The sequence below is a fragment of the Hyla sarda genome, chromosome 10 (genome assembly GCF_029499605.1).
Source record: "Hyla sarda isolate aHylSar1 chromosome 10, aHylSar1.hap1, whole genome shotgun sequence".
Classification (NCBI taxonomy): domain Eukaryota; kingdom Metazoa; phylum Chordata; class Amphibia; order Anura; family Hylidae; genus Hyla; species Hyla sarda.
The window spans coordinates 142993454-143009580 of NC_079198.1; the positions used below are offsets into that span (position 1 = coordinate 142993454).

Below are 16127 nucleotides of genomic sequence, written 5' to 3' on the forward strand. Positions count from 1 at the left end.
ACGCCTAGCGCTCCGGGTCCCCGCTCCTCCCCGGAGCGCTCACGGCGTCTTTCTCCCTGCAGCTCCCCGGTCAGTCCCGCTGACCGGGAGCGCTGCTCTGTCATGGCCGTTGGGGATGCGATTCGCACAGCAGGACGCGCCCGCTCGCGAATCGCATCCCAGGTCACTTACCCATTCCCGTCCCCTGCTGTCATGTGCTGGCGCGCGCGGCTCCGCTCTCTAGGGCGCGCGCGCGCCAGCTCCCTGAGACTTAAAGGGCCAGTGCACCAATGATTGGTGCCTGGCCCAATTAGCTTAATTGGCTTCCACCTGCTCCCTGGCTATATATGGTCTCCTCCCTTGCACTCCCTTGCCGGATCTTGTTGCCCTTGTGCCTAGTGAAAGCGTTTTGTGTGTCTAAAGCCTGTGTACCAGTACTTCTGCTATCCACCCTGACTACGAACCTTGCCGCCTGCCCCCGACCTTCTGCTACGTCCGACCTTGCTTCTGTCTACTCCCTTGTACCGCGCCTATCTTCAGCAGTCAGAGAGGTTGAGCCGTTGCTAGTGGATACGACCTGGTCACTACCGCCGCAGCAAGACCATCCCGCTTTGCGGCGGGCTCTGGTGAAAACCAGTAGTGACTTAGAACCGGTCCACTAGCACGGTCCACGCCAATCCCTCTCTGGCACAGAGGATCCACCTCCTGCCAGCCGGCATCGTGACAGTAGATCCGGCCATGGATCCCGCTGAGGTTCCCCTGCCAGTTGTCTCTGACCTCCCTACGCTGGTCGCCCAGCAAGCCCGTCAGATCGCCCAACAAGATCACCAGCTGTCGTACTTGACCACCATGACACAGCAACTCCAGTCACAACTACAGCAAGTTCAGTCACAGCTACAGCAGCAACAACCATCTCCTCCGCCAGCTCCTGCACCCCTTCCGCAGCGAGTGGCCACTCCTAGCCTCCGCCTGTCCTTGCCGGACAAATTTAATGGGGACTCTAAGTTTTGCCGTGGCTTTCTTTCGCAATGTTCCCTGCACTTGGAGATGATGTCGGACCAGTTTCCTACTGAAAGGTCTAAGGTGGCTTTCGTAGTCAGCCTTCTGTCTGGAAAAGCCCTGTCATGGGCCACACCGCTCTGGGACCGCAATGACCCCGTCACTGCCTCTGTACACTCCTTCTTCTCGGAAATTCGAAGTGTCTTTGAGGAACCTGCCCGAGCCTCTTCTGCTGAGACTGCCCTGCTGAACCTGGTCCAGGGTAATTCCTCCGTTGGCGAGTACGCCATACAATTCCGTACTCTTGCTTCTGAACTATCCTGGAATAATGAGGCTCTCTGCGCGACCTTTAAAAAAGGCCTATCCAGCAACATTAAAGATGTTCTGGCCGCACGAGAGACTCCTGCTAACCTGCATGAACTCATTCATCTAGCCACTCGCATTGACATGCGTTTTTCTGAGAGGCATCAAGAGCTCCGCCAGGAAAAAGACTTAGATCTCTGGACACCTCTCCCACAGTCTCCATTGCAATCTGCGCCTAGGCCTCCCGCCGAGGAGGCCATGCAAGTGGATCGGTCTCGCCTGACCCTGGAAGAGAGGAATCGTCGTAAGGAAGAGAATCTTTGTCTGTACTGTGCCAGTACCGAACATTTTTTGGTGGATTGTCCCGTCCGTCCTCCACGTCTGGGAAACGCACGCTCACATCCAGCTCTCGTGGGTGTGGCGTCTCTTGATGCTAAGTCGGCTTCTCCACGTCTCACGGTGCCTGTACGGGTTTCTACTTCAGCCAGCTCTTCCCTCTCAGCCGTGGCCTGCCTGGACTCTGGTGCCTCTGGGAATTTTATTCGGGAGTCCTTAGTGAATAAATTCCGCATTCCGGTGACCCGTCTGTTCAAGCCACTCCACATTTCCGCGGTCAACGGAGCCAGGTTGGATTGCACCGTGCGTTACCGCACGGTGCCCCTCCTAATGTGCATCGGACCTCATCACGAGAAAGTTGAATTTTTGGTCCTCCCCAATTGCACTTCCGAAATTCTCCTTGGACTACCCTGGCTTCAACACCATTCCCCAACCCTGGATTGGTCCACTGGGGAGATCAAGAGTTGGGGTCCCTCTTGTTCCAAGGACTGCCTTCAACCGGTCCCCAGTACTCCCTGCCGTGACCCTGTGGTTCCTCCTGTATCCGGTCCCTCTAAGGTCATTAAGGACTCTGCCTGCCACAGGAAATGCCTCTCCCCCCCTCCCAGTCCCATCAGGCAAGCCTCTGTGTCCCCTCATGGCTCCCGTCCTTGTGTCTTTCTGCCCCGTGCCAAGCTTCACCCTCTGCCCTCCCTCCCCATTCCTACTCCTGCTGTACTGCCTGCCATTGAGGAGACCATCCATTCCTTCCCGGTGTCCTCATCCCAGGGGAGGCAGTCACCGGACAAAAAAAAGGGGAGACCTAAGGGGGGGGGTACTGTTACGCCTAGCGCTCCGGGTCCCCGCTCCTCCCCGGAGCGCTCACGGCGTCTTTCTCCCTGCAGCTCCCCGGTCAGTCCCGCTGACCGGGAGCGCTGCTCTGTCATGGCCGTTGGGGATGCGATTCGCACAGCGGGACGCGCCCGCTCGCGAATCGCATCCCAGGTCACTTACCCGTTCCCGTCCCCTGCTGTCATGTGCTGGCGCGCGCGGCTCCGCTCTCTAGGGCGCGCGCGCGCCAGCTCCCTGAGACTTAAAGGGCCAGTGCACCAATGATTGGTGCCTGGCCCAATTAGCTTAATTGGCTTCCACCTGCTCCCTGGCTATATCTGGTCTCCTCCCTTGCACTCCCTTGCCGGATCTTGTTGCCCTTGTGCCTAGTGAAAGCGTTTTGTGTGTCTAAAGCCTGTGTACCAGTACTTCTGCTATCCACCCTGACTACGAACCTTGCCGCCTGCCCCCGACCTTCTGCTACGTCCGACCTTGCTTCTGTCTACTCCCTTGTACCGCGCCTATCTTCAGCAGTCAGAGAGGTTGAGCCGTTGCTAGTGGATACGACCTGGTCACTACCGCCGCAGCAAGACCATCCCGCTTTGCGGCGGGCTCTGGTGAAAACCAGTAGTGACTTAGAACCGGTCCACTAGCACGGTCCACGCCAATCCCTCTCTGGCACAGAGGATCCACCTCCTGCCAGCCGGCATCGTGACAAAAACGTTTTGCTGTCTTCTTATAGCCTTCTCCAGCTTTGTGAGCGTCAACTATTTTCAGTTTCAGATTTCTAGACAACCCATGGTGCTGATTGTTGGGGCAAGGTCAGATGAGTCTGGGTATTTAAAACCTTTGAGATTGACATCACCTGGTCTTCTCAGATCATGATTGAGAACAATCCATGACACTGGCAGGTCTCAGCTTTGCAAAGAGGGCAGTGCATGCTATAAATTCTGCAGGGTGCCCAAACTTTTGCAGACGCCATTTTTTTGTTTTCTGTTATTTTGAAATTGTAAATTATGGAAATAAAATGTAACTTTTGTTGACATATTATAAGAATGTCTAATCTGTAATTTGATGCCTTTTGGAGATTTTTCCATCTTTCCTTGGCTTCTTTATGCACATTAATACAAATTTTTACCTGGGGTGCCCAAACTTTTGATCCCCACTGTATGTGATAGATAGATAGATAGATAGATAGATAGATAGATATGAGATAGATAGATAGATAGATATGAGATAGATAGATAGATAGATATTGTTTTGTAATTAGAAGTGAAGCAAAGGAAACATAGTAAACAGATGGATAAGGATATAGAAATCTAATTTTTCTGTAAGTTACTGACCTACATCCAAATTGTCCTAGTAACATTATAGAATCACACATTCATTCTGAGACACATTTCTGCTTCTTTTGACACGGGTTGTGACTTAGCTGGAAACTGGAAAGGACAGTGATTCGAATGTAACATGTTCCAAAAGTAAACAAATATTTAGTCTAAACTAAATGTATCAAACAGTATAAACCCATCGTGCTCTGGTATATGGAGCTTCCTTGGTCAGTCCGTTGGATTGGCTTTAGTCTAGAAGGGAAAAAATGTTGCATGTCCTATTTTTTTCTCTCTGCTAAACTCCGGGAAAATACCAGATCCCCGATGGACTCCATTCAAGTCAATGGGATCCTTCGGGATCCAGTTGTGCTCCGAATTTTTGGGGTGAAAACAGATAAAAAATTTATAAAACTATGTTTTGCAATGTTGTACCAAGAGGTGAATAAGGGTAAATTCACCATGTCCGGCAATCGGCCTAAGATTTTTTTATGCTATGGCTTGGTAGGGGTTGAGCGAAGACCAAGTAATGGACCCTCCAGTACTCAAAATATCATAGGCAAAATTAAACAAAAATGTTAGTTTTTCTTCCATTTATTATATAACAACAGACAGAATAATCTTTTTGTAAATAAGTATATATTGCAAGTAAAACCTTCATATACATTTTTGAGGTGGAGAAGAGGCTCAGTCCATATTTTAGCAGAAAAATAAAGTCTATAAATTATCGTAAATATTTTTGGGGCTTATTTTCTGCTCTAACATCAACACAAAAAAAGAACTGTATCTACATATATATAAAAATCCTACATGTGTATCTGGAAATTGTACATGAGAAATCAAATGTGATATATGTTATTGTGTTTAAGAAAGAATTACTACACAAACAACTCACAACCGGGAGCAAAAGCAAAAACAGTAATAATGAACAATGAGCATAAAAGGAAAATAAGGTACTCCAAATATTATTTCAATAAATCAGTTTAATGTCAGAAAGGAAAAAAAAAAACATAAAAAAAATCGAACAAGCAAGCTAAAGTGTATGGGGTATTTTTATGTTATAGCATTTATAACTGTGCTTTATAAAGTCATATTCAATGTACACAGAATTAAATAAAAGTGCCCTTTCTATTTTACAATATAAACTCACAGTATAATAATATCTAAAATCCCCAAATTTTGGGCGCCCCTGTAGGTAAGATAGGCTGTAATTTTTTGTTTATTCATTTATTTTAATGTTGCTAAGTTATATTCCAGTCTTTGTAATTTTTAAAGGAACTGAAGAGGAGAAAATCCCAGGTGTTTGGCACAATCTTCCAGAAAGAGAGTAACTTAGTAAATTATTGATATTTCTTATTACTTAAACCATAGTCAAAATGGGTTTCAGTGCTCAGGAACCCCTTCATCAGGGGGAAATTACACCTGATGAAGGGTCTCCTAAGACCTGAAACATGTTGTATTTTAAATTATACCCATGGTTTACTAAGTCAAACTCCCGGCAGATTGAGCCGAACAACCAGGATTTTCTCTAGTTTCTCCTCATTCTTCAGCTTGCACGTTTCAATTCCACCACCTGGGGGGCTGCACCCCCTAAATACATCTGCAAAGTGGTTATGTCTGTTCCACAACCAAACAAGGTGAGCAGTTTCTATAGAGCAGATATAGTGGTGTGGGAATAGATCCAGTACAACTTCTCATTTATTGATCAGAAGCCCGCCACATTGTGGGCTTGGGAGTCCAGTGGGCGGTCCTAATCTGTCACAGCCTTCCTGGTATGAGTATGTATACAGATGTAGCTGCCAATCCAGTGTTTTTCAACCAAGGTAACCCCAGTTGTTGCAAAACTCCCAGCATGCCCATTAGGACCACCCACTTGACTGTTTAATGTGACAGATTCACTCTATGATTTCCTACTGTACAACAATCTATAAATAGGGAATTCTTGGCAATATTATTTGGAATTTTTTCATTCTTTTTTTTTTTTTTTTTTTACATTTATTTAATACAAAAACAAACAACAACATTCTGTTGTAAACTTGTTTTTAATTGTCCCTGCCATTAAAACTTTTGATTGGTTGGGGTCTCAGTGGAAAGGAGCAGGGAGCTTTCAGCAATCTTCTCCTTGTGGCTCCATTAACTTATAATGGAGCAGGATGTAAAGCGCTTAAAGGGGTTCTCCACCCTGAGACATCTTATCCCCTTTTCCAAAGCACAGAGGATAAGATGTGTGATTGCAGGGGTTTGGCCACTTACCTCCCGCAATCTCTGGCTTGGCACCCCAGCGTTCTGAACATTTATGTTCAGAGCGCTGGTGCTGGGTGGCCGTGGTTGTGACATCACACCCCCTCCATTCATGTCTATGGGAGGGGGCGTGATGGCCGTCACGCCCCCTCCATAGACATGAATGGAGGGGGCATGGCATGACGTCACCAACAAGGCCACCCAACGCCAGCATTCTGAATATAAATGTTCAGAACGCTGGGGTGCCGAGCCAGAGATTGCAGGGGTCCCAGTGGCTGGACCCCTTGATCAGACACCTTATGCTCTATCTTTTGGAAAAGGGGATAAGATGTCTAGGGGCTGAGTACACCTTTAAACACGTGCTCCCTTCTATTCATGCTACTGATCGTCAGAGGTCCCAAAACTCCCAACCGATTAAAAAAAAGTTTTGTTTTTTTAATAACACGGACACTTAAATCATTCAGTCATTCTATTATTTCTTATTTCACTCCACTCCTAGGAGATACTTGGCATAGATTCCTTCCTAAGTACATAGTTAAAAAATAATTTACCTTTGTTATAAACTTGCTTTAATCATTCAGTCACTCTATGGTTTCCTACATCACTCCATAAATAGGGAATTCTCAAATTTTTTTTTTGATTTTTTTTCCATCTTTTATTAAAAACTATTAAAAAAAAACAATGTTTTAAATTTGCTTTATTTTTAATAGCTTTATAATTTCTCACATGACTTAGTGTATAAGGAGTTGAGTACAAAAAATAATAATTCAAATATTTTTAGTTACATTTTTTTTGTGTATTTTAGTGATTTAGTCATACTATGATTTGCACCATGGCCCAGACTTACTATTGTTGTAGGTTGGAGTCTTATTTCATATTTAATCATTTGGCACTTGTCCTGGGAGAATTGTAACACCCCGATAATGGTTTTAAATAGACCTTAAACAGAATTATAAATTCAGTTTGATTGTTTTTATGACAATAATCTTAATTTTTTTTATTGACTTTAACTCATGTCACTCATTTTTTACATGGCTTTATTGATAAGGAATTGTAATTTTTTTGTTTTTGAATATTTTACTTTATTTATTTATTTATTTATTAAATCAAAAAAAATGTTTCATTTCCTGTCAAAGTTTTGGTCTATTTTTATTTTATCTTATTTTTGCATTTGTTTCATGACCTTAACGATGGTGAATAAATTTTAAAACTTTAGAATTCTGTATTTTATTTATTCTTTACATTTTCTTCATGTCTTCTCTGATATGGAGTCAAATGTTTACAATTTTGAAGTAGAATACGTTTTATTTATTTTATTTTTTGGGTAAATAAAAATATAATTTTTTTACTTTTCCTGTCCACCTCCCTCCAAAAAAATGTGAAAATAAAAAAGGATCACAATTTTATTCCTTCGACATAAAATGAATAAATAAAGATAATACAAAGTATTGTTGCATATAGGTTCTCAGCACTAAAGTATTAAAAGGCAATTCAATACTTTAAAGAACAATTAAAATATTGATTCCTTAGAAAAGTTTTCATACTGTCACATGGATATCTTTGAGTATTTACCTATTTTAAAGCAGTGGCAATGACTGTTCTTAAAATTATACATTAAATTCTAAGTGTATTAAAAGAAATGTGTTAAAACAATAGCCCAGAAAATGCTACACCACTAAAAAGAAAAAAAAAAAGATGCATTTTTTGTCTCTATACAATGTTTAATCCCCTATAAACAGGTCACCGATTCCTTATTTTTGCCGCTTTTTTTTATTTTATTTTTTTTAAGATGAATTCACTTAACTTCATTTTCAATGGAAGTCTCCAACATCGACTCATGGCACATATTGGTATTATTGGCACAGGCTCAAAAATCACAGTCCAAATCCAAAAATTCATATGGTGAGTCTTTTTTTTTTGTTTGTTTTGAGAATTTCTTCTGATCATTGAAATTTTTTTTTCTTCATTTGTCTTTTATCCAAAAACAAACCCCAAAAAACATATATTTTGAGGAAAAAAATTACAGTGTCTGTAGGTTTTACATATTATAAAAATATATTTGTCCGGTAGAGTTCTGCTCTGTCCCATTCGTAAACAAAAATAGTAGATACCTGTTATGTTTTTTTTTTTTTTACAGGTTCACTAAGGGAATCCTGAAGGGAGATAAGAAGAAAAGAAAAAGAAAAAGTTAGAGAAGAAGAGAAAGAACACAATATTACATAGCTATATAGTGAATTCGGAAGTTTTTGGAAATATTTTAGATTTATACTTTTGGGTAAATCTGTCATAATCTTATAGTAATGTGAAGACTGAGCAGAGCTGAAACACAACAATTCAAATTTTTCAAATACAGTAGAGAACGCATAAATTGAATAAAGACTATTGCCTTTACTATTGCATCTACAGCTATTTCGATACACATCAGTCTATAGTTGTCCTATTAATCTAAAACAAGTTAATTTGGCTACATATTAAAGGGGTACTCCAGTGCTCACGCATTCTGAACATTTTGTTCAGAACTCTAGGAGCCGGATGCAATGATCGTGATATCATGGGCACACCCGCTTGTGATGTCATGGTCACACCCCCTTCATGGGATGGTGTGTCGGCAGACACGCCCCCTCCCATAGACATGCATGAAGGGGGTGTGTTGTGACTTTACAAGGGGGCATTTGTTTAGAATGCCAGTGCTGCAGGAGGTCACTGAGGGACCAGCAGTGGGTGCCCCCATGATCAGATATCTTATCCCCATCCTTTGCACTCGCCATAATTTTGGCACACAATCCTGGTTTGAAATAAGCCAACTAAAATATGGTCTAAACTTAGACTAGACAGGCTTGACATACAGCAAGTTGATCAATCAGCCTGATGCACTTTTATGAATCAAGGGCATTTAAAGGTCTTGGGAATCGACTATTTTAGACCTGTGCACGACCATAAGTCACTATAGAGCTCTATCTGTCTGTACTGGTTATGTATTTAAGTTTGCATTACAGTCCAAAGACTATTATGGCTGAAACTTCACTAAATAACAGATCATGAATTTATATAAATAAAGAAACCAAATCTGTCCTCATAAAAACATCAACAAACAACTATACTAAGTAACTGGTAATAAACAAGATTAACCCCATAAGAACATGCTCCCCAAATGTTCGGAGCTGCAGCAAGTAACTTTGTGCAGAGCGCTGTACATTTACGCTGCGGCTATAAAGCATGTAAGCTACAGCTGCTGTCAGGGCACTCAGCAATAAAGATGGATATTAGGGATCCCCCTAATGTGATCTGCCATTAACCCCTCAGATGCCGTGATCAATGCCGATCACGGCATCTGAAACATCTGCAGGGCTTAGGTGTCTGATAAATCAAGATGGCCGCTGGAGCTTCTCTTGCCTTCTCCCGGTCATCTGTAGCAATGATCTTCTGGTCCGCCTTCTAGCAGACAGAGAAGAAGATCGCTGATAACACTGATCATTGATTTGCATAGCACTGATCAGTATTTGAATTCTAAAGATTTCAAAAGATAGTCCCCTGTGGGCACTAAAAAAGTGTAAAGAAAAAGTAAAAAAAAAAAAAAAGTTTTAATAAAAGTGAATAAACCCCTTCCTCCCAAAATAATAAATAAAAAATTCAGTTCTAGTCCTGGAAAACTTACACACAATTGATAGTAGGTAACCTGTAAGTATGGAGCACAGGGTTTAGCCCAAGTTGTCAATACTCCCGGAAAGGGGTGGGGTCAACCCACAGGTGAATGTGGTATCAACAGTCCGGATGAGGGTTTATAATGACCCGAGATTCTGTTGAAAGTTAACCTTAGCATAATATATATATAGAATGGTGACTCATAACTAGAGATGAGTCTGGGGAGCAGGGTAGTGCTCAGAACTTTAGGGTAAAATCGGCTTCCGGCGCTATTATCAGCAGAAGGGGTGAAGAAAATGTGGTGTTTGGGCACCTAAATAACTAGAGGTTCTAGGACTGGGAACACTGAGATGATGTCAGGGTAGCCCGGCAACCTTGCACCTAGCACAAGATCACATGACCCAGATAATTGAATCATTGTTTCCATTATATGATATACAGCACCCAGGCCAATAAAGGGGCAGCATAGTTGACTGGCAGTTTCTCGGCTCTTGACTACTTAGTGACTGCCAAATCCCCCAAAACATATTAATAACCTCCAAATACCTTTCTTTAAAAAAAATGTCTCTTAGAGGAATGGTTGACAAAGGAAGGAGTAGAGGATAGAGCACCCGTACCATGTCCTCTGTCATTAAAGGAGTACTCTAGTGCAGAGTATTCCTGGTCCGTTCTGCCCGGGCTGCAAAATAAATGAAAATAAACCATCACTCACCTCCCTGGGTTCCCGCGGAGCGCCACTATAGCTGTTCGGTCCTCCGGGGCATCTCCTTCATACTTCCGGGTGTAACGAAGTGTCACATAGCGCTCAGCCTATCGCTGGCCGCCGCGATGTTCAGCCTCGGCCGGCGACGCTTCGTTACACCCGGAAGTATGAAGGAGATGCATCGGAGGACCGAACAGCTGTAGTTGCGCTCCGCGGGAACCCAGGAAGGTGAGTGATGGTTCATTTTCATTTATTTTGCAGCCCGGGCAGAACGGAGCAGGAATACTCTGCACTAGAGTACTCCTTTAAGTATGTTAGTGGCCGTAGCAGCTTTGTGGGCAGCACCCATTTTCCCACGGCCCAGTACACATAATTGCAACAGCCTGGTGCCTCGTGGTAGTAGTAGAGTAGTAGTGGACTGGTTGACTTGTTATTTGTAGAGGAAGAGTCTGATGATGTTTAGCCAGTGGGGTGGTGGGGATACTGTAAGGCATCATGGTGGATGTGCTGAGGGGGAACAAGGAGGCCACAATCACACATCAGAAGTTCTTACTGAGAGGAGTGATGGGAATGATGAAGAGTTTAGAGTTGAGGATGTCAGCAGGATGTTGGTCTGAGCAGCTCAGGAGCAGGTGATGGTGACACTTGTGCTGGATCTGAAGGCTTGAGAAAAAAGTGTTCTAGAAGAGGGGCACAGACGGACGGTGATGTACAGGGGCACAGTCGGGCAGTAATGTACAGAGGCACAGTCGGGTGGTGATGTACAGTCGGGTGGTGATGTACAGTCGGGCAGTGATGTACAGGGGCACAGTTGGGCGGTAATGTACAGAGGCACAGTCGGGTGGTGATGTACAGTCGGGTGGTGATGTACAGTCGGGCGGTGATGTACAGGGGCACAGTTGGGCGGTAATGTACAGAGGCACAGTCGGGTGGTGATGTACAGTCGGGGGGTGATGTACAGTCGGGCGGTGATGTACAGGGGCACAGTTGGGCGGTAAAGTACAGAGGCACAGTTGGGTGGTGATGTACAGTCGGGTGTTGATGTACAGTCGGGCGGTGATGTACAGGGGCAAAGTTGGGCGGTAATGTACAGAGGCACAGTTGGGTGGTGATGTACAGTCGGGTGGTGATGTGCAGGGGCACAGTCGGCCGGCGATGTACAGGGGCACAGTCGGGTGGTGATGTACAGAGGCACAGTTGGGCGGTGATGTAAAGGGGCACAGTCGGGTGGTGATGTACAGTCGGGTGGTGATGTACAGTCAGGTGGTGATGTACAGGGGCACAGTCGGGCGGTGATGTACAGGGGCACAGTCGGGCAGTGATGTACAGGGGCACAGTCGGCCAGTTATGTACAGGGGCACAGTCAGGTGGTAATGTACAGGTGCACAGTCAGGCAGTGATGTACAGGGGCACAGTCGGGCAGTGATGTACAGGGGCACAGTCGGCCGGTGATGTACAGTCGGGTGGTGATGTACAGGGGCACAGTCGGGTGGTGATGTACAGTCAGGTGGTGATGTACAGGGGCACAGTCGGGCGGTGATGTACAGTCGGGTGGTGATGTACAGGGGCACAGTCGGGCGGTGATGTACAGTCGGGTGGTGATGTACAGGGGCACAGTCGGGTGGTGATGTACAGTCAGGTGGTGATGTACAGGGGCACAGTGGGGCGGTGATGTACAGTCGGGTGGTGATGTACAGGGGCACAGTCGGGTGGTGATGTACAGTCAGGTGGTGATGTACAGGGGCACAGTCAGGTGGTAATGTACAGGTGCACAGTCAGGCAGTGATGTACAGGGGCACAGTCAGGTGGTGATGTACAGGGGCACAGTCGGGCGGTGATGTACAGTCGGGTGGTGATGTACTGGGCCACAGTTGGGTGGTGATGTACAGTCAGGTGGTGATGTACAGGGGCACAGTCGGGTGGTGATGTACAGTTGGGTGGTGATGTACAGGGGCACAGTCGGGTGGTGATGTACAGTTGGGTGGTGATGTACAGGGGCACAGTCGGGTGGTGATGTACAGTTGGGTGATGATGTACAGGGGTACAGTCGGGGGGTGATGTACTGGGGCACAGTCGGGCGGTGATGTACAGTTGGGTGGTGATGTACAGGGGCACAGTCGGGTGGTGATGTACAGTTGGGTAATGATGTACAGGGGCACAGTCGGGGGGTGATGTACTGGGGCACAGTCGGGCGGTGATGTACAGGGGCACAGTCGGGTGGTGATGTACAGTTGGGTGGTTATGTACAGGGGCACAGTCGGGTGGTGATGTACAGTTGGGTGATGATGTACAGGGGTACAGTCGGGGGGTGATGTACTGGGGCACAGTCGGGCGGTGATGTACAGGGGCACAGTTGGGTGGTGATGGTCAGTCAGGTGGTGATGTACAGGGGCACAGTCAGGAAATGATATACCGATCTCTTTACTGTATCCTGCCATGTGGAAATTCTTTAAGATGTTACCAGATGCAGGAAAGCAGGCACAGGGCCGTCCCTGCAGAGAGAAAGTGAGGCAAAGGCAGGGTTCGTAAGCATAGCTATGTAAGCACATGGAGAGGCATCACTAGGCCTGGCTAGAAGTATCACTAGTCCACCATTGCCTGTTTTCCTCTGGTTACAACAATCACCAGTCCACTACCCTTGCTGCTGCTACTTCCAGCCAGACCTACTCAATCCATGATCCCAATTTTTCCACTTTTTATACAAAACCTATTTCTTCTTCACCATTCTGGGACACCAATCCTGTTGTAATGCCCAAAGGGAGAATTTTTGGAACACTTGGAACAAGCCATTATATTTTCATCCCTTTTCAGCTACAAAACCTGCTGCAATTCCCAAAAAGGTTGAATTTTCAAAAATGTTTTAAACATTTCAATATTTACAAAAGCTATTACTTTGCAATCTACTAGTTCTTTACGAACCCTGTTGCAACTCTCCCCCAAAAAAAGATAATTTTTGTTGTGTCTGGAGAAGGCCATTATGTCTTCCGACACCTTCGTGTTCATTTTACCACCGGTAATCATCTGCCAAAAACCAAGGATACTTCAAGCACATTTATTTTAGTGTTAAAAAGCAAACAAAATCCATTAGTGCAATGTGTTTTAAACAAGCTGTTAGTTACCATTGGTTACTAAAGTTGACATTCAATTATCTTTAAAACCATAAAACTACTTGTATATATTCCTTGGTGACCCTAGAAGTGTTATACAGGGCTTGTAGGCAGTGTTATACACTTATTTTGGGTCTTATTTAATTGCTGGATTACAGAGAACCTGTTCATCGGCGAGTCTGCCAAGCTTTTGTAAAGTTTGCTCAATGCTACTCCCAAAAAGATCAGGTGATATCTCCTCTCCATATTACAGAAAGGAGCAGCACTGTCCTGTCACTGTAGATCTTTACAATACAATATTATTAATAATAATAATTCCTTTACTAATATAGCACCAATATATTTTGCAGTGCTGTACAAAGATTGTCAATCAATTATCAATCACATTGGTCCCTAACCCCAATAGGGCTCATAAACTAAATGCCAAATTGACCTATTACCATGTTTTGAAGTGTGGGATAAAAGCCATGTAAATATAAAGAGAACATACAAACTCCTTGCAGATTTGGTCCTTGGCCGATTTGCTCCCAGGACTGCAGCACTGCAAGGTAACAGCACTAACTACTTAACCACCATGCAAACCACAAGGTAATAACAAACCAATGGTGTCCTCCACATCGTACTACCCTTCCTACTGCAGCTTCTACTGGGCTCCGATGTTCTTCAGGGGTGGGGCTAAAATCTATAAAATATCCCAGATCACAGGCAGAGCGGTCATCGGAAAAATGTAAGTGTATATAGAACATATAACACCCATAAAAGTCTATGCTATGCTAGTTTATTAAAAAGTCCTGGACAACCCCTTTAATTTTCAGTATAAATATAATTATTGTATAAATATGAAATAAAACAATACATTCTATTAAAAAAAATATCCAAACCAAGAAACTGTCTGATTACTATAAGAGCCCCATTTTCTGAAATATTTTGTTCCAAGTAACTAAATTGTTACAGAAAATGTCATATTTGGGAAAAAGCTACTAAGATGAGAATTCGACCCAAGTCAACTGAGATTTACGAGTCAATTCAAATTTGTGCAGAAAGATGTGAAACCCAAGGAAAGATAAACTGACAAGAGGTGGACGCGCTGACACGATTCAGGAAATGTTGACAAATTAGGTCAAGTAGAAATCTGAAGGGGATTCCCAACACTGGCAGAGGGCATCACTGAGGGCCACTGTTACGCCGAGCGCTCCGGGTCCCCGCTCCTCCCCGGAGCGCTCGCTACACTCTCCCCGCTGCAGCGCTCCGGTCAGATCCACTGACCCGGGGCGCTGCGATTCCGCTTCCAGCCGGGATGCGATTCGCGATGCGGGTAGCGCCCGCTCGCGATGCGCACCCCGGCTCCCGTACCTGACTCGCTCTCCCTCGGTCCTGTCCCGGCGCGCGCGGCCCCGCTCCCTAGGGCGCGCGCGCGCCGGGTCTTTGCGATTTAAAGGGCCACTGCGCCGCTGATTGGCGCAGTGATTCCAATTAGTGTCTTCACCTGTGCACTTCCCTATATCACCTCACTTCCCCTGCACTTCCTTGCCGGATCTTGTTGCCATTGTGCCAGTGAAAGCGTTTCCTTGTGTGTTCCTAGCCTGTGTTCCAGACCTCCTGCCGTTGCCCCTGACTACGATCCTTGCTGCCTGCCCCGACCTTCTGCTACGTCCGACCTTGCTTCTGTCTACTCCCTTGTACCGCGCCTATCTTCAGCAGCCTGAGAGGTGAGCCGTTGCTAGTGGATACGACCTGGTCACTACCGCCGCAGCAAGACCATCCCGCTTTGCGGCGGGCTCTGGTGAAAACCAGTAGTGACTTAGAACCGGTCCACTAGCACGGTCCACGCCAATCCCTCTCCGGCACAGAGGATCCACTACCTGCCAGCCGGCATCGTGACAGTAGATCCGGCCATGGATCCCGCTGAAGTTCCTCTGCCAGTTGTCGCTGACCTCACCACGGTGGTCGCCCAGCAGTCACAACAGATAGCGCAACAAGGCCAACAGCTGTCTCAACTGACCGTTATGCTACAGCAGTTACTACCACAGCTTCAGCAGTCATCTCCTCCGCCAGCTCCTGCACCTCCTCCGCAGCGAGTGGCCGCTCCTGGTCTACGCCTATCCTTGCCGGATAAATTTGATGGGGACTCTAAGTTTTGCCGTGGCTTTCTTTCCCAATGTTCCCTGCATCTGGAGATGATGTCGGACCTGTTTCCCACTGAAAGGTCTAAGGTGGCTTTCGTAGTCAGCCTTCTGTCTGGAAAAGCCCTGTCTTGGGCCACACCGCTCTGGGACCGCAATGACCCCGTCACTGCCTCCGTACACTCCTTCTTCTCGGAAATCCGAAGTGTCTTTGAGGAACCTGCCCGAGCCTCTTCTGCTGAGACTGCCCTGTTGAACCTGGTCCAGGGTAATTCTTCCGTTGGCGAGTATGCCGTACAATTCCGTACTCTTGCTTCAGAATTATCCTGGAACAATGAGGCCCTCTGCGCGACCTTTAAAAAAGGCCTATCCAGCAACATTAAAGATGTTCTGGCCGCACGAGAAATGCCTGCTAATCTTCATGAACTTATTCACCTAGCCACTCGCATTGACATGCGTTTTTCCGAAAGGCGTCAGGAGCTCCGCCAAGATATGGACTCTGTTCGCACGAGGCGTTTCTTCTCCTCGGCTCCTCTCTCCTCTGGTCCCCTGCAATCTG

General features: G+C 45.7%; 1 protein-coding gene across 4 annotated transcripts in view; it reads right to left on the bottom strand.

Moving 5' to 3' along the window:
* Window positions 1-4330: 4330 nt before the first annotated feature.
* The window catches only part of AJAP1 (adherens junctions associated protein 1), a 325555-nt gene continuing 313758 nt past the window's right edge, over window positions 4331-16127 (bottom strand). For all 4 annotated transcript variants that reach the window (XM_056544512.1, XM_056544511.1, XM_056544508.1 and 1 more), the window contains one exon: window positions 4331-8146. Coding sequence is in view for 1 of the 4 variants with exons in the window: in XM_056544511.1 (XP_056400486.1) it covers window positions 8125-8146 (22 nt within the window). In the remaining 3 variants the exon portion in view is untranslated. The remainder of the gene's footprint in view (window positions 8147-16127) is intronic.